At 33.5% G+C, this 20,250-nt stretch overlaps 1 protein-coding gene across 1 annotated transcript in view; it reads left to right on the top strand.

Annotated features, from left to right (window-relative positions):
• LOC114329090 (probable G-protein coupled receptor 158) overlaps positions 1 to 19,447 on the top strand; it is a 382,856-nt gene extending 363,409 nt beyond the window's left edge. The window contains exons 9-10 of the mRNA XM_050648285.1: positions 6,941 to 7,159; positions 19,280 to 19,447. Of these exons, the coding sequence (XP_050504242.1) occupies positions 6,941 to 7,159; positions 19,280 to 19,447 (387 nt within the window). The remainder of the gene's footprint in view (positions 1 to 6,940; positions 7,160 to 19,279) is intronic.
• Positions 19,448 to 20,250: the final 803 nt, after the last annotated feature.

The raw sequence follows: 20,250 nt of genomic DNA, 5'->3' as shown, positions 1-20,250 counted from the left end.
AAATATCGGTTATGTATATTTCACTGTTTAAAGAACTTCCACGTAAAGGAACAATATCTGTTCGCCCTGTTAAAGAAATTACTCGCCAAACCATTACAGACCCTCCATTAAATAAAGTCGTTCTACGTATATTGCACTGGGCATAACGCTCTTTTGGTCGTCAGCGTCAGATTACTCTTCGTTTTTGCATTTTTGCATCCTAATGCATCCTAATTGCATTTTTTAGAGAAGCCGACTCCGCATAGGGATAAGAATGATGAATGAAAGTAGGCTATGAGAAATTAACAATTTGATAGATGTCAAATTGTTTACAGTCAAAAAGTGTCTGGTTTGTTGTGAAAATTAGTAGATTTATTGTTTAAAGTTTATTGTTTAAAGCCAAAGCCTACTTTGGGTTTGTTTATTAAACTAAGCAGACAATGATGATTTATTGATAAAAAACATGGCTAGTTGTTAAAGTACCTAACTTTTTTATTATTTAACCTAAGCGGATAAATCAAAATGCAAAATGATAAAAAAACCTGAGGTTATAGTTGGGTTTTAATTTCAGTATTTTATAAATGCTAGAATATTCCACAGTGTGTTGCGAACTTTTTTTTGGGAGGTGGAAATCTTCTTAAGACCTTCTGGGAAGGTGTCGCAGGTGTGTCGGATTCAGTCCGTCCTATCTCTATCTTGCCGGGCCGCCTACCTACTAAACACACCCCCTCTTTCTCCAGCCGACGGGTCTGGAACCGCTCTTAGTGAGCATATCTGACTCGTCGACCTTACTCATAGCTCCCCTCCGGCACTCCAGGAACCAACCAAAGAATGCCAGTTGACAGTTACGAGCAACTCCAGTCATTCATGCTTTCATCTATGCACGCTTTCTGATCCACCCATTCATTCTGATATTAAGATGGGGCAGTCTATGTAGGTCGGATGTAAAAGGTCCTTCCTCACTGACTGCCCCACAACGATACAGACAAATATAACATAAAAAGAAGAATAAAAGAGATGAGAAAAAGAAAAAGAGCAGAGAGAGTCTGAGGGAGAGAAAAGAAGAGAAAATAAAAGGGAGAGAAACAGAGAATAGAAAGAAAAGATAGAGAACATAAACAGGAAAAGGGGAAAGTGAAAATATATGTTTAAAGAACGGTAAGAGTTAAAAATAAAATTAATAGATTAATTAATAAAATCCGATAAAATAATAAATAAAGGATAACATCAGCTAAAAAGTAAAATAGATAAAATAAAATAGGCAGTCAGCGTGGTTAGGGTGTATAGGGTCCTCTCCCCGCTGACTACCAACCATAACACAAAACGATTTTTTTGTAAATAAATAATATGGATCATCCCGCCTGTAAGCGTCTCTCTTTTTCTTCTTTGTGCTTCATGGTTTTTGTGACAAAAGCAATGACCAAGTCGAAGTCCCTCTTGCTCCCGATAATTCTATCCATGAGCTCTTGTGACTCACCTAGAGGATGTGACTTTTACCACTTGGAAAAATCATAATAAACAAAAACTTTAATGTCAAACAGCCGAAGAACTCCTACGTTAAATTAAACGCTTTAAAAAGGGTTTGTACGTTTACAAACAATACTTTTATTTTCCATTCCATTCAAAAGATAATGCCAGATTGACGAACACACCACTGTTAGCATCGCTTCGTATATAAGTAATCCGTAACTAAGCCTGCTTCGGCCGAATACTTTTTCAAAGGGCTTTAATTTTATAGTCAGTCGGGCCTCGTAAATGTAAAAATGCATAGAATATCTCTTTGTGTTTAAATAGTGGGTTGAAGTCATCGCGTTATCTGGTGTGCGTGTTATACCGCGAGCACTTAAGCTCCTTAATGGCTCCATTGTGTCGTAAAGCCACAAAACTTGGATTCGGCTGCGACTGGAGGGGGCACTAATCCTCTATCTTGTATCTAATTTGTCCGAAAGTGAAACAGATTTTCTCTATCTCTATATACTAATAAACGATCTTTGAGTACACATTTCGTTATATTAGGGCGGAGGAAAGGGGTCCTTTTTACGAGAAATATATTAACGTAAAAAGATTTATTTCGACGTGGTTAAAGATTTGTTCAACAAAAATATAGGAAGATAAACAATAAATTAGGATTGCCATCTTACAACCATTTAGGGCATAATAAAGCAATGTAATACAATTCGAAGGACCAGCCACTAACGTGGGAATAAAAGAATACAAGCATCAACAAATATGTAATTTAATGACTATTAACTTTGTTACTATTACCAAATTAAAATAAAGTAATTTTAGCGTAAAGTTCCTATATTTAACTCGCCAATTTTATGTCCAATTTACACTAGACACACCACACGAGAGCTCTGTTACAGTTTAAATGTCACTAGTTAGAACACAAACCAAGGATATTAATAATAGGAGAGTGCATTTAGATTTTCACTTCGGAAAAAATCAAACAAGATAAAACTTTTTGTAATTTCATTAAGAAATTTTTAATAAACAACATATCAAAAAGTTCTACTCGAGAAGTGGGTGCTTCATTTTTTATTAAACAAATGAACAGCGAAGTTAGATGTTTTTTAAATAACTCCGAAAATATAACTTGTAGAAAAAAACTGACTTGACCATTGAAAAATTCAGAAAATTTTACAAAAAAAACTTATGTAAAGATTTTTCTAAAATTAAATCTCTAGCTTCTGTAATTTTTTATTTATAACGCTAAAGTCACCCTTCTCACACACATTGGCGCACTGTAAACTAGCGTTGGAAGAAGTGCACGGTTGAGTTTTTTAAATGTAATTCTTTAACTAATGGATCAAAAGAAATTTTACAAATTGGATATGAAAGAAGATGAAATAAGCTATCTTATGGTTGTAATAAAAAGAAATAAAATGTATGGACATAAGTACGGTGTGGGCGGAAAATGAGCCTTACATGAATTTTGTTTAAAAATGATTTAAAAATGTGTAACTAATACAATTTTACTTATAAAACTCTCAAATTTGCACAACTTAACTCTCAATCATCTTACTAAACGATGTTTTATTCAAAAAAAATCTCAAAAATTTAATTGAAATAATACGATGTCTCAAAAAATGTAATTTTTGAAAACTTCGTAGTTTTACAGAATTCCCACCAATTTAAGACGGTATTACTTAAGTTTAAATAAATCTAATACAATTTTTTTGCTATTTTTTTAAAGCTTGGGATGTAATCTTTAAAAAACAGTGAATTATTTTAGTTTAAAAATGAAATAAACAATTTATTTTTGAGAAAACTAAGAAAGATAACAAAAATGTAATACAAAAACCGAAAATTACCAGCTGAGAAAATGTATATACAGAGTGATCAAAACTTTTGTCTGTAAAACTTACCTAAAATACATTTAATAATAAGCTTCAACAATAATAAATGTTCAACAAAAAAATTTTTCTTTAGTTCTTATACAGTATGTCTGCGTAACTTGGAACCTATTGATACCTTTTTTAATATCAGTTTTACGAAAAAAAGTTATTCTTTATAAAATACTCTGAATCGTATATAACATAAGATGCAATCATCAAATATCAAATTTTGTTAATGTTTTACGAGGTATGCCAAAAAATATGAATTTCACTCAAGAGTAAAGTACCTTTATATTTCACAATATCGAAAATTTTTATAAAGAAAAGTTGTTTGGAATTAAAAAGTATGTTCCAATATGTAATTATATCCTTCTAATCGAAAATTTGTTTTTTTTTTAATATTCTTTCTAATACATTTTCATTTTTAATATTATGGTGAAAATTATTTGTTTATCTTTTTTTAAGAATGAAATTCCATATTTGTTTGATTGGATTCTACTTGTTTTTCATTTAAATATCCGCCATTTTGAAATTTAAATTTTTAATCTTTAATTCAGATTCAACAACCTGTTAAAAATAAAGACAATAAATGTTTTAGAAAAATGTTCTTTTTTGTGTTCTTTTTAGAAAATCCGCATTTTTGATCCGCCATTTTATAGTTTATAATATTAACATTTAAGTTAAATTTATCAAAGCACTCAAAAATAAATATATGTAGAAATAAATACATTTTGTAAAGAAATTATGATTTTACAACTATTTTTTAAGTTATCCGCCATTTTGGATCTGCCATTTTATAATTTAAATTATCAAAATTTGATTCAGGTTCAGCCACCTCTCAAAAATATCCACATATACGCAAACAAACACGTTTTATAAAAAAAATTCGGATTTTACAACTACTTTTTAAGGATTTTTAGGAAAAAATCCGACATTTTGAATCCTCCATTTTGAATTTGCAAATTGTAATGTCAGATTCGGGTTCAGCATAATCAAAACTAAAGTAAAAACATTTTTTATCACAATAAAATGTTGAATTCACCCATATTCTTAACATTATTTATACAAAACAATTGTTATTGTTTAAACAATTAATAAACAATTAGCGGCGAAATTTGTGAGTAGAACTTTTTACTTTAACATATTTATAAACTAACAAAAAAAGTTTTAGAAAAATATAACCTTGTTTGATTTTTTCCGAAACATTGTATCTTTTCGTTCTAATTGCACTCCCCTATAAACTTAATTAATAATAAGCGTTTGCAAAACGTGTACAGACTGTACAGGGTGCAAAAAAACACTTAAAAAATAATAAATCTCTAGGAAGTGATGGTATACTCGCGGAACTTATTAAAAGTGGAGGTGCTACTTTGACTAATCAAATATATAAAATAATACTGAGAGCCTGGAATGAGGAATCAATCCCGGAAGAGTGGTGTTTTGGAATCGTTTGCCCGCTACACAAAAAGGGTGATAAATTGGAATGTAAATATTTTTTAGAAATATTTTTGAGTATCTTACATGGTCGCCTAAGTGAGCTTCTGGTCGATTAACAACAGACCAAATCTTTGTGCTAAAGCAAATACATAATGGAAATAACCAATAAATTCAATATCGGCACATGCCATCTTTTCGTATATTTTACATCGATCTATGTTAGTGAGCTAAGGAATAAATTGTATGAAGCCATGGATGAATGCCACATCCCCGAAAAACTGATAAAATTGGTTAAGGCTACAATGCATAAAGTCGTTTGCAAAGTCGAAATACAGCGCGAACAATCACCGGCGTTTGAAACGCATGTTGAGCTGCGACAGGGAGATGCGCTGGCGTGTCTCCTTTTCAACATAGCTCTGGAAAAGACGGTCAGAGATACCCGAATAGACAACAGAGGAAATATTTTTAATAAATCATCCCAAATTTTGACCTACTATGACGATGATGTGGACCTAGTTGCCTGCACAACACGCAAGCTAGAAGAAATGAATACCACCTTCTCAAATGCCTCAAAAAATGTGGGCCTGCGAGTAAGTAAGGAGAAAACTAAGATGATGGCATCAACAATAGAGCCAGAAACACCGGTCACCAATTCACGGTTGATAACTCTACCTTTGGAGTGGTGGACAAATTCACATACTTAGGCCCCCTGATCACCAAGGAGAACGTAATGACGGAAGAAATCACGCGAAGGATAATCCTAGCAAACAAATGCTATTTTGGACTGAGTAGACATATAAGCAGCAGAACTTAAGCCAAAAATCAAAAATAACCGTATACAAAACCCTTATATTACAACCAGTGTTCGCATATGGATCGGAGACATGGACCATCTCCAAGGCAGATGAACACCTTTTGTTTATATTTGAACGAAGGATCCTGAGAGGAATATTCGGTGGCATGTGTGAAAATGGTCACAGCAAAATGGACATCTCGCAAGATCACAGCAGAACATCCTCCTAGAAGAATCCTTCTGTCACAAAATGTCGGAAGTAGAAATAGGGATGGACCAAAACTCAGATGGAAGGATGGTCTAGCTAGATGAGGATGAGGATTCTAGAAAAATAGGCGCAGGAAACTAGCAACAGTTGGCAATGGCTCAAACTGACTGGCGTAATAGACTTGGGAAGGTCGAGGCTCTTTTATAGGGCTGTAGCGCCACTGATGATGATGATGTTTGCGAAACGTATAGCTTTTAAACTATAAGCTAGACACATAATAACTATATAACATACGCTAGAGTTAAAAACTGTAAACAATAAATCCGTCGACTCAACTAGTCGAATACTAAAATGGTACTTTTTAATACACATACTCGAGAGTTTTGCATCCAAAACTCTAAACTAACCAAGGCGGTGTCCAGCTACGCTAACTTGAAAGGGAAAACTGACTACATAAAGTTACAATTGCAATGCCAAGCCAATGCCAAGGGGTTGGCGGGGAACAACTTCGAAATTTCTATAAGTAGGTATGTAGGTAAAACCAAACATATTTTGAATGCATTATTCCCGGGATTTCTGGGGAATTTATTCAGGTACTTAGTAAGTTTTATGAAAGTTGAAAATACCAGTGGCGTAGCAAAACTCTTACAGAAATTTATCCAGAATATTAAACATGAAATAAGAGAAAGAACATTAAAATAAACATTTAAGTACATACTAAGTAAATACTTTTCCAAACATTGAGATTACAGTTTTACTATTATAGAATAGAATAGAAATATGCTGTATTGTCACTGGAAATTATACAACTTTATGGACAAAGCTTAACATAGAGTAAAAAATAACAATACATACAATTTTCTGAAATTTACTTCAGAAAATCAGTATTTTTTACACATAACATTCCTTATGTTATCCAAATATTACTCAATGATTTATAATGACACGCTTAGGAGATTTACTTTCATTTCTATACGAAAACGGTCTTATCCCTAATAATAATCAAGTAATATTTCCACGTTTCCTTTTCCATTGTGCGTACGATCTTCTCATACATAGCGACCGGATAGGAAGGAAAAGGTAGTAGGTATATCTAATGTTCGCATCAAATCTCATTCTTCCCATTTTTATGAATTAGGATACGGTTCGAGAGCACAAACTGATCAATTCTCCCATTGTTCGCAGGACGTAAACGCACACGGCCCTTTGACAGGCAACAATAGCGACGTCGAGGTGGGAGAAGTGACGCTGGCTGATATGAGCCCCGACGATATCAGGGCCGAGTTGAAGAGGCTGTATCTACAATTGGAAATTTTCAAGAGTAAAACCTTGTGCAGAGATAATCCCCACATATCGAAACGGCGCGGCGGCAGGAAAGCTCAGCACCGGAGGTTCAGTCTGCAGGTAAATGTTTTGATTTTCTACAATAATAGAATTAGTCCAGGGCTCATCTGTAAAAATATGAGTACATTTGGGTGTTGAGACGTGACTCATATTTTTTTATCAGAAAGCGCTTGAAAATAACTCATGTAATAATATTTGAGTTATCCTCCCACTCAAAAAGGTCCGGAACATTGTTTAAATAATAAAATATCAAAAAATAAAGAAAAAATTCGATTTTTTTCTTCGTTTTTTGATTATAACTTTCAAAGTATTCACTTCCGAGAAAAGTGGCACTGACATAAAAGTTGCGTAATTAAATTTCCTACAATATAGGATTGGTTAAAGATTTTAAAAATTGTCATACTTGTTGCAAAATAGCAATAATTGCAAAAAAAAAACATAAAAAACAAGTATTTGCATTTTTCTTTTTTCAACCATTTATGCTACACTAAAGACCTTCATATTCCACCCAGAAAAACTTTATAATATAATAAAGCAATACTGTAAAGTTAATTAATATCGGTTAAATAGATTTTCCAATCCAGCTTGGGCATAAAAAATGTAATTTTCAAAATTTTGCAGAACTAAAAATAAAGCAGATAGCAACTTATTTTTTCTTACATATATAGAAGAACAATGTACCTTTCATGTGTAATTTGCAAAATTAAAATCAGTTAATTAGCACGGCGTCAGGATTTTTTTAAATAAACATTAATTTTTGGTGCTACGCGCAGGACAGCGGATACGTTTGCTCTGATTGGGCATTCCAGTGACCTGTCAAAAATTATCGAATATTGCTGCTGTGGACAAAAATAATTTTTGTACTTTAATTTTCGTCTTTTTTAATTTGGTTAAAAATATATTGTTTAAGCAATTGCATATGTTTAAAAATAATAAACTTTTATTCTTTAAGTTAAAATATATGAACAAAGAAAGTTTTTGCTAAAAAAATATTATTTCAAAGAACCGAGTATTTGCTTTTATTTTGCAATAAACATTTATTTATTTATATCGAAATGTACTAAAAATTAAAAATGAAAAGAAAAAGAAAATTAAAAATTTTTTTTTGTCGACAGCCGCAATATTTGATAATTTTTGACAGGTCATTGGTATGTCCAATCAGAGCAAATGTATTCGCTGTCCTACGCGTAGCACCAAAAATTAATGTTTATTTAAAAAAATTCCTAACGCTGTGTTAATTAACCGATTTTAATTTTGCAGATTGCACATGAAAGGTGTTCTTCTATATGTAAAAAAATTTCAACTTGCAATCTGCGTTATTTTCAGTCCTGCAAAATTTTGAAAAATTGCATTTTTTATACCTAAGCTGAATTGCAAAATTATTTTGCAAAATCTATTGAACCAATATTAATGAAATTCACATATTGTTTTATTATATTACAAAGTTTTTTGGGAGAAATATGAAGGTCTCAAGTGTGGTATAAATGGTTGAAAAAAGTAAAATGCAAATATTTGTTTTTATGTTTTTTTCCCGCAATTATTGCTATTTTGTAACAAGGATGACCATTTTTAAAATTTTTAACCAATCCTATCTTGTAGGAAATTTAATTACGCAACTTTTAATACTTTTAAAGTTATAATCAAAAAACGAAGAAAAAAATCGAATTTTTCCTTCATTTTTTGACATTTTGATTATTTAAACAATGTTCCGGACTTTTTGAGTCGGAGGATAACTCAAATATTATTATAAGAGTTATTTTCAAGCAATTTCTGCAAAAAAATATGAGTCAGCTCTCAACATCCAAATGTACTAATATTTTTACAGACGGGCCCTGGTCTAATTTTCTACAATAATAGAATGGGAACGTTCGCCGAACAAACAGGACTGTTTGGTTTCGGAATATTCGAATTAGAACGGCTTTAACCCAACGGCGGATCCAGCAACCTTGCAAGGAGGGGGCAATGAAATAAAAATTTTCTCATCTCTCGCGTACGCAGGATTCTTTTTTCGGTATGGGCTGTTACTTTATTTTTCTTCATGTACTATGTCCTTTCAGACCGTTGCTTACTATCACAGCTATCCTAATTATATTCACTGCCCTCTAAATCAACCACGAAGTGCTTTTTCATCCTGGACTGCATTTGCCTTCTATTTTCACTTGCATAATATTTTGTAGCAACCTATATTTGAAACTTCTCATTGCATGTCCAAAATAGTCCACTTTTCTCTTCTTGATGCCTGCTATAATCTCGGTAGTCTTTCTGAGACGTTCTAGTATTGTGGAGTTTCGAATCTTCTTCACCAAAGATACTTTAAAATTCTTCTATAGAACCACAACCACATTTCGAAAGCCTCAAGGCGATTCTACTTAGGTAAGTAGATCGATTTTATTCACAGTACAAGACTCGACACCATACAGTAAGACTGAGGCACGTACTTTGGAGAAAGAATTATATTTTATGTTTCATTCCGTTATTCAGTTGTCAACAGGACACAAAACTCACTATTTATTTTCAATCGTAATTATCTCTTTCTTAAAAAAAGGCGACACCAGGTGAAGTCTCAAGGAGGGGGCAATTGACCCCATTGACCCCCCCTTGGATCCGCGCCTGCTTTAACCCGGGAGCAGTCGCACTCACTTCTGTCACGTAAGCAGTCTCGCGCGTAGGGAAAAAATCTCACAATCCGAAATTAAATACGAATTTAAAATAAATTTCTATTTTATAATCTTTTTATAGACTTGTTATGTTAAAAATATCTATTTCTAACAATTTTAAAGCTAAATCAATGGGAAAATCCCAGTAACTGGCTGTATACCATAATTAAAAATCATACAGAAGTAAAAACTTCGTTTGTACAATGGTTTGTACAATAATTATCATTTAACATCGACTTATAGTCACTACAATTATCACATTATTAACATGTAAATCATATTTTTCAATGTTACCAATTTTATAAGGTTGCTAGTTTCATCTACTAAGCATAACGTAAGTATTTGCCACATTTTCTTTAACTAGTCACAATGTTAACCTTTTGCTTTCATTCTAACGTGGAAATAATTCGTTCTAGACACTGAAGATGATCACATCTAGATCGAAAACGTTTTGCAAATCCTTTTGGATGACTTTTTAATAGTTTTTAATAAACTCTTTATACCCTTGTACAAACGAAGTTTTTACTTCTGTATGGATTTTAAAGCTAATTGGTTCTCAACAAAGCCATAAATTCCACAAAAAGTATAAATATAAAAAAAAATAAAAAAAAATTCTTACGCATTACTACAATCTTCTTCGAGGCACTTGCGAATTGAAAGTGATGTTGCATTTTTTCATCAAGTTATCACGGAAATGGATAAAATGTTAGATTTTTTCTAATGGAGCGACTGCTCCCGGGTTAAAAGGGTTTATATTCTAGGAGCCAGGACTGTTTTGTGGGCGATCAAAGTTCACTGAGTTTTAGAGTGTGTCCTTATGTATTTTGAGCCGCTGAATTAGAATTTCAAACTTGCTTTTGCAAATGACGGAAATTTGTTATCAACAATTTCATTGTAAGTCGTAAACTAACAAATAATCCTTTAAAAAACTACAAAATGATGTTTGTCTGTAGATAATATACAGGTTGTTCAATCTATAGGTATATTATCTACAAATTTTTTTTGACATTAACATATCCTATCCTCTGCCATTCTACTAATGTGTTCGTTCCACTCCTCTTTCCGTTTTGTCACCATCTATTTATGTCTTCTACATTGCATGATCTTCTTATGTTTTCGCTTCTCTCTGTACCCAACAGACTTTTCCCTGATATTCGTCGAAGTATTTTCATCTCTGTTGTTTCTAGTAGTCCTCTCGTTTTAGATGTGTCAGGCCTTGTCTTTCTTAAGATGTTTGTAACTATTTTGTATGTGGTGTTCAGTACCATGGTTCGTCTATAACTACTAGTATCACTTGGGTCTCCTAGTTTATATATCGTTATTTTGTGACCATTTTCCCAATCTATGGGCATATTTTCTGAGTTCCATATGTTTTTTATTAATTTATGAATCCACTGCATGATTCCTTTTCCTCAATTTTTTATTAATTCATGGTTGATTTCATCCGTTCCTTCTGCTTTTCCCGATTTCAACCTTTTCACTGTTTCAATAAATGTCTTATAGGTGGGGGCGTTTTCTTCTTCGTCTCTTTCATCTCTTATCCGATATTCCTGCTTTGTTCGACTTTGAACCAAGTTGCAGAAATGCGTTCTTCAGTTTTCTTTAGTGATTTTAGGTCTTACTGATATTTTATCGTTGACATAGTTTTTTTTAACATATTCGCATACTTTTTTGTTGTTTTTTTACTTGCTTCTATGGCTTCCATTTGCTTTTTAGTCAATTCTGATTTTTTCTTTGTATATCATGTTGCCGCTTATTTTTGTTCCTTTTGTATTATTTATCTATGCCATCCATGCTTTTTGATAGAATAATTTGAAAAACAAGCAGGTAAGAAACAACTGCCAAAGAACAAGAATATTCATTCTGCAAAGAAACAAAATTCCAGATATTTTTATTTTGATTTTTGAATTTGTTTTTAATAAAAGATAAGGATAACATAAGTATTAATTCTTGATAACTTCAGTATAATAATAATTGTTAATGTTATCATTTTTTTTACACGCAGAAAAAAGGAAGCAGGGAAAAGGTGAGAATATTATGTAAATTATTTTAATATTTTTATGAACTAATTTTTATTTTACGTTTCTCTTTACATTGTTCTATATGTCGAAGTAAATCTTTTCCTTGGTCTATCTTTTCTTCTTTTGCTTATGCATTTAGCTTCTATCATTTTCTGCAGTTACTCATCCATGTTTACACATGTCTAAAATATTAAAGCTATTTTTTATTTTAAATTATATATTTTCTTGTTCAATTATTTTTCTTTTGATATGTTTATTTTTACCATTTCTTGTTCTTTTGTTGTTAATTTATTTTCATATTTATTTGTAGCATGATTTTTTGTAGGACATTTAAAAAATATGAGAAAATCATATTTTTTTGTAATTCATACTGTATAGGTACTAATATTCTTCAAAACTTTATTTGAAAACTAGAACCTATATTGTTTATCTAATAATAAAACACTGAAAACATTTGTTTTCAATACTTATATACTTATATACAATATGTCACTACAGATGCTTTTTGGCAGAGTGTAGTGACATAGTTATAATAAATTTTGTGTAATATTGAAAACAAAAGTTCTCAGTGTCTTATTGTCAGATAAAATGAACTTCCATCAAGTAACGGACGAATCCATCATATCAAGTATATTGCTTACCTTATTATATAAGATGAATAACTATTTACAGAATCCTTCTTTATATACAGGGTGTTTATTTCATATCGATATAGAAAATGGTCATAACTTGTTAAATACCCTGTATATTAGTGAAACTTCTTACTGTAAGATTACCAAAGGAATCTAAATGTGAGAAAATGTAGAGGTTGTCTTATTTAAAATATGTATGTCAGCTTTGCCCAGTAGTTAATAATCACCTTGTAGAAGAATATCATTGCTTCATTTTTTCTAAAAAATAACTTATCGACCAACATAATTATCGACCAATGTCGCACTAACAACTCACCCTATATAAATAAATCTGTCAATTTTTTGATCAACATCTCTATCGCTCTTTAAACTTGTGTGAGGACCTGAGGTAATTGAAATGACTCCTTTATTCTAGTAGACCATCGACTATCGTTTTTGATATTTCTCTGTTTCTGTATGTCTGTACTCATTGTAACGGGGATCTAATCAAAATAGAGGACGACAAATATTGCATTATATTTTCTAATTACTAATTACTCTTGACTAAGGGGGGGTAGGACAAAGTTCAAGGTAAGCACAAAATTAGGAGAGTTTGAGGTTGAAGAAATAGACGAATTTGTATATCTAGGATCAAATATAGCAAACAAGTGTGAAGAAATGAAAGAAATTGATGCCAGATTGAGTAAAGCCAATCGATCTGCGGGAGCCATGAATTATTTACTCAGAACGAAGCAGCTGTCATGGAATACGAAATTCAGGATTTATAAGACTATAATAAGACCAACAGCGATATATGGATGTGAGGCATGGATACTCAACCAAACAACAAAAGAAACAGTAAGAAGATGGGAAAGGAAAATACTCAGAAGAATATTAGGAGGGAAGAGAACAGAAGAAGGATATATAAGAAGGACAAATGAGGAAATTTATAATATTTACAAAGAACCACAAATAGATAGCGTTTTAAAATCAAGAAGGTTGCAGTGGCTGGGCTATATAGAAAGAATGAACGATGACAGAGTGGTCAAGAAAATAGCATGGAGATTACCAGATTATAACAGAAAGAGAGGAAGACCACGAAAGCGATGGAGAGAGGCGGTAGTAAAAGACCTAATAGAAAAGGGAATAACAGACTGGAAGAAGTTGACAAGTAACAGAAAGCTATGGAAAAGAACAACAAAGCTCTGGGCCTATAAGGCCTGTAAAAAAGCTAAATATATATAATTACTCTTGACTATATAGGACAACATAAACAAACTAAATTACATGTATATAAATAATTGGACAAACGTTTTTGAACATTCTTCGTGACATTTTGGTAGCTGATTTCAAGTTTTCCGTGGAATCTGACCCACTTTGCCGGTGCCGGTGCACTAACCATCAGTTTCGCTACTGAAACACTGAACTGGCTCGTCCATCACTAATCTTCAAATTTGATCTTCACGGTATACACGCTTTTAAGCGGCTGTGGATACGATTCCAGCTGCCGGATATCTAAGAGGAAATGTTTAAAACTTAGATTTGTTGAAGAACAACAACACATAAAGAATTAAGAAGAAGCAAAGAAGACAGTGTTGTCTTTAAAGAAACTACAGGGCTATAAAACTACTTAGCCACACCATGAAAATATGGGAGAGAGTAATTGATAGACGGATACGTGAAGAAACCGAAATATCCGATAATCAATTTGGCTTTATGCAGGGCAGATCAACAACAGATGCAATTTTCATTGTAAGACAACTGATGAAAAAATATAGGAATAAAGAGACCAACGCTCATATGGTATTTATTGATCTTGAGAAAGCATATGATAGAGTTCCTCGAAAGATTATGTGGTGGGCACTCAATAAGAAATTAGTCCCTGGCGAATATGTAAAGATTGTGAGAGATATGTATGAGGGAGTAACGACTAGTGTTAGGACAGGTGTGGGAGAGACTGATAAATTTCAGGTGAACGTAGGATTGCACCAAGGCTCGGTGCTTAGTCCTTATTTATTCTCATTAGTTTTAGACCATGGTCTAATGGTGAAATGGTTTGGATGGTGAAATGATTGTGAAAAGAAATAGTTTTAAGTACCTAGGATCGGTATTACAGAGTAATGGAGAAATAGATGGAGATGCATGCAGTAGAATTAGGGCTGGATGGATGAAGTGGAAAGAAGCGAGTGATGTGTTGTGTGACAGAAAAATTCCAATAAAGCTGAAGGGAAAATTCTATAAAACAGCCATAAGACCGGCTATGATGTACGGAACTGAATGTTGGGCAGTGAAAAAGAAAGAGGAACAACGAATGCATGTGGCGGAAATGAGAATGCTAAGATGGATGAGTGGAGTGATAAAGAAAGATAAAATTAGAAATGAGTATATAAGGGGAAGTCTAGGTGTGGCACCAATTGATGCCAAAATGAGGGAGCATATGTTAAGATGGTTTGGTCATGTTCAACGTCGAGACGTTAATTACCCAATATGAAGGATAGCTGAAGTGCAGATTCCTGGCAGGAGTAAGAGAGGAATACCAAAGAAGCTCTGAGGGGAGACGATAAGGCAGGCCATGTTGGTAAAGGGGATTAACATTGATATGACCCAAGATAGAATTGTGTGGAGAAATGCAATTAGGTAAGCCGACCCCGCATAGGGATAAGGCAAAGAGAACGATGATGATGATGAAAGAAGACAGTTTTGTTTTTATTCTAATCAATTAGAACTCATCCAGCACATCTTTCTGACTCATATAAATTATGAAGATTTGTTTGTATTTGTAATTTCATTATATCTGTATTTTTCTGTCATCTCTCTTCATATTTTCTAAGCGACTGACTAGATAATTTGACTCAACTTTGGACATACCAAATGTCCTTTTTTCTGTCTTAAACTGTCTCAAAGCAACAGGATATCCGTTTTCTTCCTTCCTGTCATAGACCCTAACTGTTCTCCTATCGATGTCTACCTCCTTAACTTTCGTTCTACAGTTCTCCTCCAAATTTTTATTGTTCGACATTAACTGTATACCTATATATTTCTTACAGTCCTATATGTCTCCTTTATCTTTATACAATGATAACACCACACTCTCTGTCCATGCATTGAGCATCCTTTCTTTGTCATATATCCTAATCATTATTTGCCACCAAACATCAATCCCTCTCCTCAAGTATTCCATTAGGTCCTACTGCCATACTATCCTTCATGCTATTTAACCCCTGGACACTCTATCTCCCGCTATATCTGATATTGCATTCTCATTTGGGATCGCGCATCCCTCCGTCTCTGCTCTGGTGTTCTTCGTTTAGCAACCATTTGAAATAATCTTGTTCTTCTCTCCTATCGGAGGTTGGATATCATAGTGGCTATGGTCACTTTGTTGGCTGCTGCTCTGAACAGTTGTAATGAACTACAGTTAAACCATTCTCTAAGGTTCCTCAGCCAGGAGATGCGTCTTCTTCCTATGCTTCGTCTTCCTTGGATCGTTCCTTGCATAATAATTCTCAGTAACTCATATTTTTCTCCTCTGGTCTCCTCCTCCTAAGTGCCTTCTCTATTGAGGTTGGCGATCAATATGGCAAATTTCTCTCTGTTCTGGGCTTGATGGATTAAGTCATTTCCTGTTGTGTGGGTCCAATCTCTAATGTTTCGGAGCCAGGATATTTTCTTTCTTCCTATACCCCTTTTACCTTCGATTTTGCCTTCTAATATTACCTGGAACTGCTCAAATTCCCTATGGCGCATTATGTGTCATAGATATGACGTCTTTCTAATTTTGATTGTGTTGACCAGATTATCAGGACGTGTGTTCATTATTTCCAGTACTTCTTCATTTGTAGTTTTGCTGGTCCAGCTTATTCTTAGCATTCGGCGGTACATCCACATTTCGAATGAATTCAGTTTGTTGACGTGATACTGCTTTAATATCCAGGTCTCACAGCCATATAGTAATAGAGACCACACATAACGCTTTAGTGTTCTCAATCTTATTGTGACTGATAGCTTGGGGTTACAGAGCATTTTACACATGTTCATGAAGCCAGATCTTGCTATTTCAATGCGTCTTCTAATTTCTCCTTTGGTAATGTGACCCAAATATTCCAGTTTTCTAGTTTTTATACTGTTCATAATTTGTAACTCCTTATTTAAACGTCGTAGCACTTCAACATTGGTAATCCTTTGAACCCACTGAATTTTTAATATTCTTGTGTAACACCACATTTCGAACGCTTCTATCTTTCTTATGTGTTGTCTCTTCAATGTCCAGGCTTCCATTCCGTATAGTAATATAGAAAATATGTAGCATCTTAGAGCCCTCAATCTGAGAGGCAACTGAAGGTCTTTGTTTGTAAGCAGTGTCTTCATTTTTATAAATGCTTGCCTTGCAGTTTCAATTCGGACTTTAATTTCTTTGATTTGGTCATTTTTGTCATTAACCCAGGTTTCCAGATATTTGTATGTCTTTACTTTTTCTATTTGGGTTTGCTCTATCATTAAACTTTCATTTCCATGTTGTGTCTTTGAGACAATAGTTTTTTTCTTGTTTATTTTTAGTCCGTATCGAATGCAATAATCGTTAATTCTATTTAACAATTCTTATAGCGACTTCACGGTATCTGCCATTATAACGGTGTCATCAGCGAATCTTATGTTATTTACTATTCTTCTGTTTATAGAGTTTTCATCACTTAGCTCCGATATCGCTTCCTGAAATATGGCTTCACTGTACAGGTTAAACAGTAGCGGTGACAGAACACAACCCTGTCTGACTCCTCTCTTTATATCAATATTCTCTGATTCTTGTTTTTCTATCTTTATATTGGCCTTTTGATTCCAATACAGATTGATGATAATTCGTAAATCTCGTCTGTCTATATCTCCGTTTTTCAATAATTCTATTAGTTTTTCATGTCGGACCCTGTCGAACGCTTTTTCGAAGTCGATGAAACAGGAATAAATATACAGGTTCATATCTAAGCATCTTTTAGAGAGGACATTAAACGCAAACAATGCCTCTCTTGTTCCAAGTCCTTTGCGGAACCCAAATTGGGTATCATCCATATCATCTTCTAGCTTTCTGTATAATCTTCCGTGAATCACCTTTAGAAATATTTTGAGGGTATGGATTATTAGTGATATTTTCCTAAAGTCCGAACAATCTTTGGCATATATTTTTTTTGGTATTGTTACAAAGGTGGACAGTAACCATTCCTGAGGGATTTTTCCGGTTTTATATACTTCATTAAACAGATCCAGTAGTACTGGTAGAGTTTCATAGTCTAGAGTCTAGACAGTTCAGTAATTTCGCAAGTATTTTGTCTGGACCTACAGTTTTTCCGTTTTTTGCGTTTCGTATTGCTTGTTCGATTTCCTCCATTATGATCTCTGGTCCCGTTTCGCTGTCAATTTCTAATAATCGTTGCTTTATTTCAACATTTGTTCTTAATAGTCTTTCATTCGTACTCTTAATCTGGCGCATGTGAGTCAAGTCCCTTAATGATTTTTCCCGTGGTTTAGCAATGCTGTATAATCTTTTCATCACATCGAGTATTTACCACTCTTTATACAGCTCTGTAGACGATTTGTCCGTAGAAGTAGCCACATCGCGCTCTGCTTTCTTCTTTGCTACCTTGTATACATCCTTATGTTCTTCTCTTTTGAATCTACCATACTTTTTTCTAGCCTATTTCTTCTCCCTAACCACTTTTGTACTTTATCCAGATGGCTTTCTTAGTACTTTCTCCCCCAGTCGCAACACCACTTTGCTGTTGGCCTCCTACCAGTCAGTTACGTTATTTTTTCCTCAAACTCTTCCAGCCTTCTACACTTAAATATTCTCGCCAAATCCTTATCCTTTAACTTCTACTGCTTTACTTTCTGATTTTCTACCTGCCTTCCTCTTCATTTCAGCTGTATCTCCGTATCCATTATCCCCAGTCGGTGTAGACCAGCTATACACTAAGCCTTTAGCACTTTACGGTTGGTAACCTCTTTAAGCTGGCTTCTTCTACAAAGCGCAAAATTTATTCGACTTTCATTATAGGTAACATATTGACCTTCAGTCTTCATAAAGAACGTTTTAATCAAAGATAAATCCCATGCCAATGCAAAGTCAATCATACGATTTTCTTCATCATTTCTTAATCCCATCCCTAAACCTCCATTAACTATTTCTATTTCCGCTCTTTCTTTACTAATATGTCCACTTAAATCACCTCCAATAAAACGCTTTTGGTCCACAGGAATCCGGATGTCCTTCCTGACGCAAACTCTCCTCCTTTATCCGGGTATGGGACCGGCACTGATAGTTAAAAAATTATTCTACTATATTAATTACTAAATTTACTCGAAATTTGGGACCAATTTCAGCGAACAATGTATATATACTATTTTTACGATCTACTTTATCTTTCCGTGAAGCGTATGTTTAGACAGTATCACGTATTTGCACAGCCTCCAGGTACACTTTATACATGGGTACCTCGTCTAATCTTGAAGAGTACCATTTATGTATAACTGCATTGCTGTCACGAGTAAGATTGAAATAACGCGTTAAAGATAGGTTTGTTGTTGTTGTTGTGGTTGTAGATAATCTTTAGTACCATTAGAAGAGTTATGGTTGGTCTTTAAAAATGAGTAAGATGTCTTCTACAAGTTCTGAAAAAAAAACAATGACAGAAAATCTACTGTCACGTATATGTACTTTCTTACAACTTACAGTTATATACTTTCTTTCGTTATGGTTTTGTTACATTTGTACTTTCTTCCAACTTCATAGATTTTGCAATTTTGGTATTATTTTTCACTGGTTTTTAGCGACATTAAAATATACTTGATAAAAACACTGATAAAATCATTTCTTTAAGTATATTCTATTTCCTGTTTTAGAATTTGCACGGGAAGCACAAGGACAAAGATAAACATAAGCATAAACAAGAAGAAGAAATTACGGAAGCAGAGCCCTCGAGAACACCAGAAGACTCGGTTTGTAGCAACGAAGGACCTAGTGGGGTATACGCAGACCTACCATCAACAACCCAGAGTGAACACAAGTAACATAAAAATGCATTCAACAGGTCCTATACGAATTTATTTTAAATATTTTTCAAATTAGAATGAGTCCGTAATGATATACTATCATTGGCGGTATTGTAAATCTAAACATGTCACTATCATTTGGGACTCATTCAAATTTTATAAAATCTCAATCTTATTTAAATTCATAAAATTTATTTCCCAGAAGTAAAAAATGTGATATTTTCCTGACAGTTTCTAGAGGTGTTGATCAAACTTTCTTTTTTTTAATGTCCAATTTTAGCCCTTGAATAGAAGTGCACGTGATGTATTACAAAAATATCACTAGTAACTGTTAAAATTAACCATCTATCTATGTTTTTAGAGGTTCAAATGGATCTCTTTTATTTTCATCAAATCTAAGCTATTTTTTTAGTTAGTCACTATCCAGAAAGTACCTACATATTATATTAAAAACTATATACAGTGCTAGTCAAAAGTCCGTACCCCCCTCTTATCTTTTGAACGGTTATACGTACAAAAGTGAAATTTGGAGGGAGGAAATAAACGGACATAAGCTCCTTAACTAGTCATGACAGGTGACGTAATAGTGACAGATGACGTTACAGAGCAACTGTGACCGATAATTTTAAATGGGACCTTATGGCAAGTGATACCTCGTTTGAAAGGTATTTAAAATACCTATTCAGCCATACTAATTGTTTTGGGTGTAGGTGGATTTTTATTTTGGTGAATAAATTAAATAAATATAATATTGTAGTTTCTCATTTAATTAACAAAAATTCAAATGTCCGCCTATGGTTTCTTTGTCAAAAAATTTGACG

This window comes from Diabrotica virgifera, chromosome 1, assembly GCF_917563875.1.
Source record: "Diabrotica virgifera virgifera chromosome 1, PGI_DIABVI_V3a".
In the NCBI taxonomy this organism is placed as follows: Eukaryota; Metazoa; Arthropoda; class Insecta; order Coleoptera; family Chrysomelidae; genus Diabrotica; species Diabrotica virgifera.
Note: the sequence above shows the minus strand (reverse complement) of the source record. Positions and strands in the feature narration are given on the sequence as shown.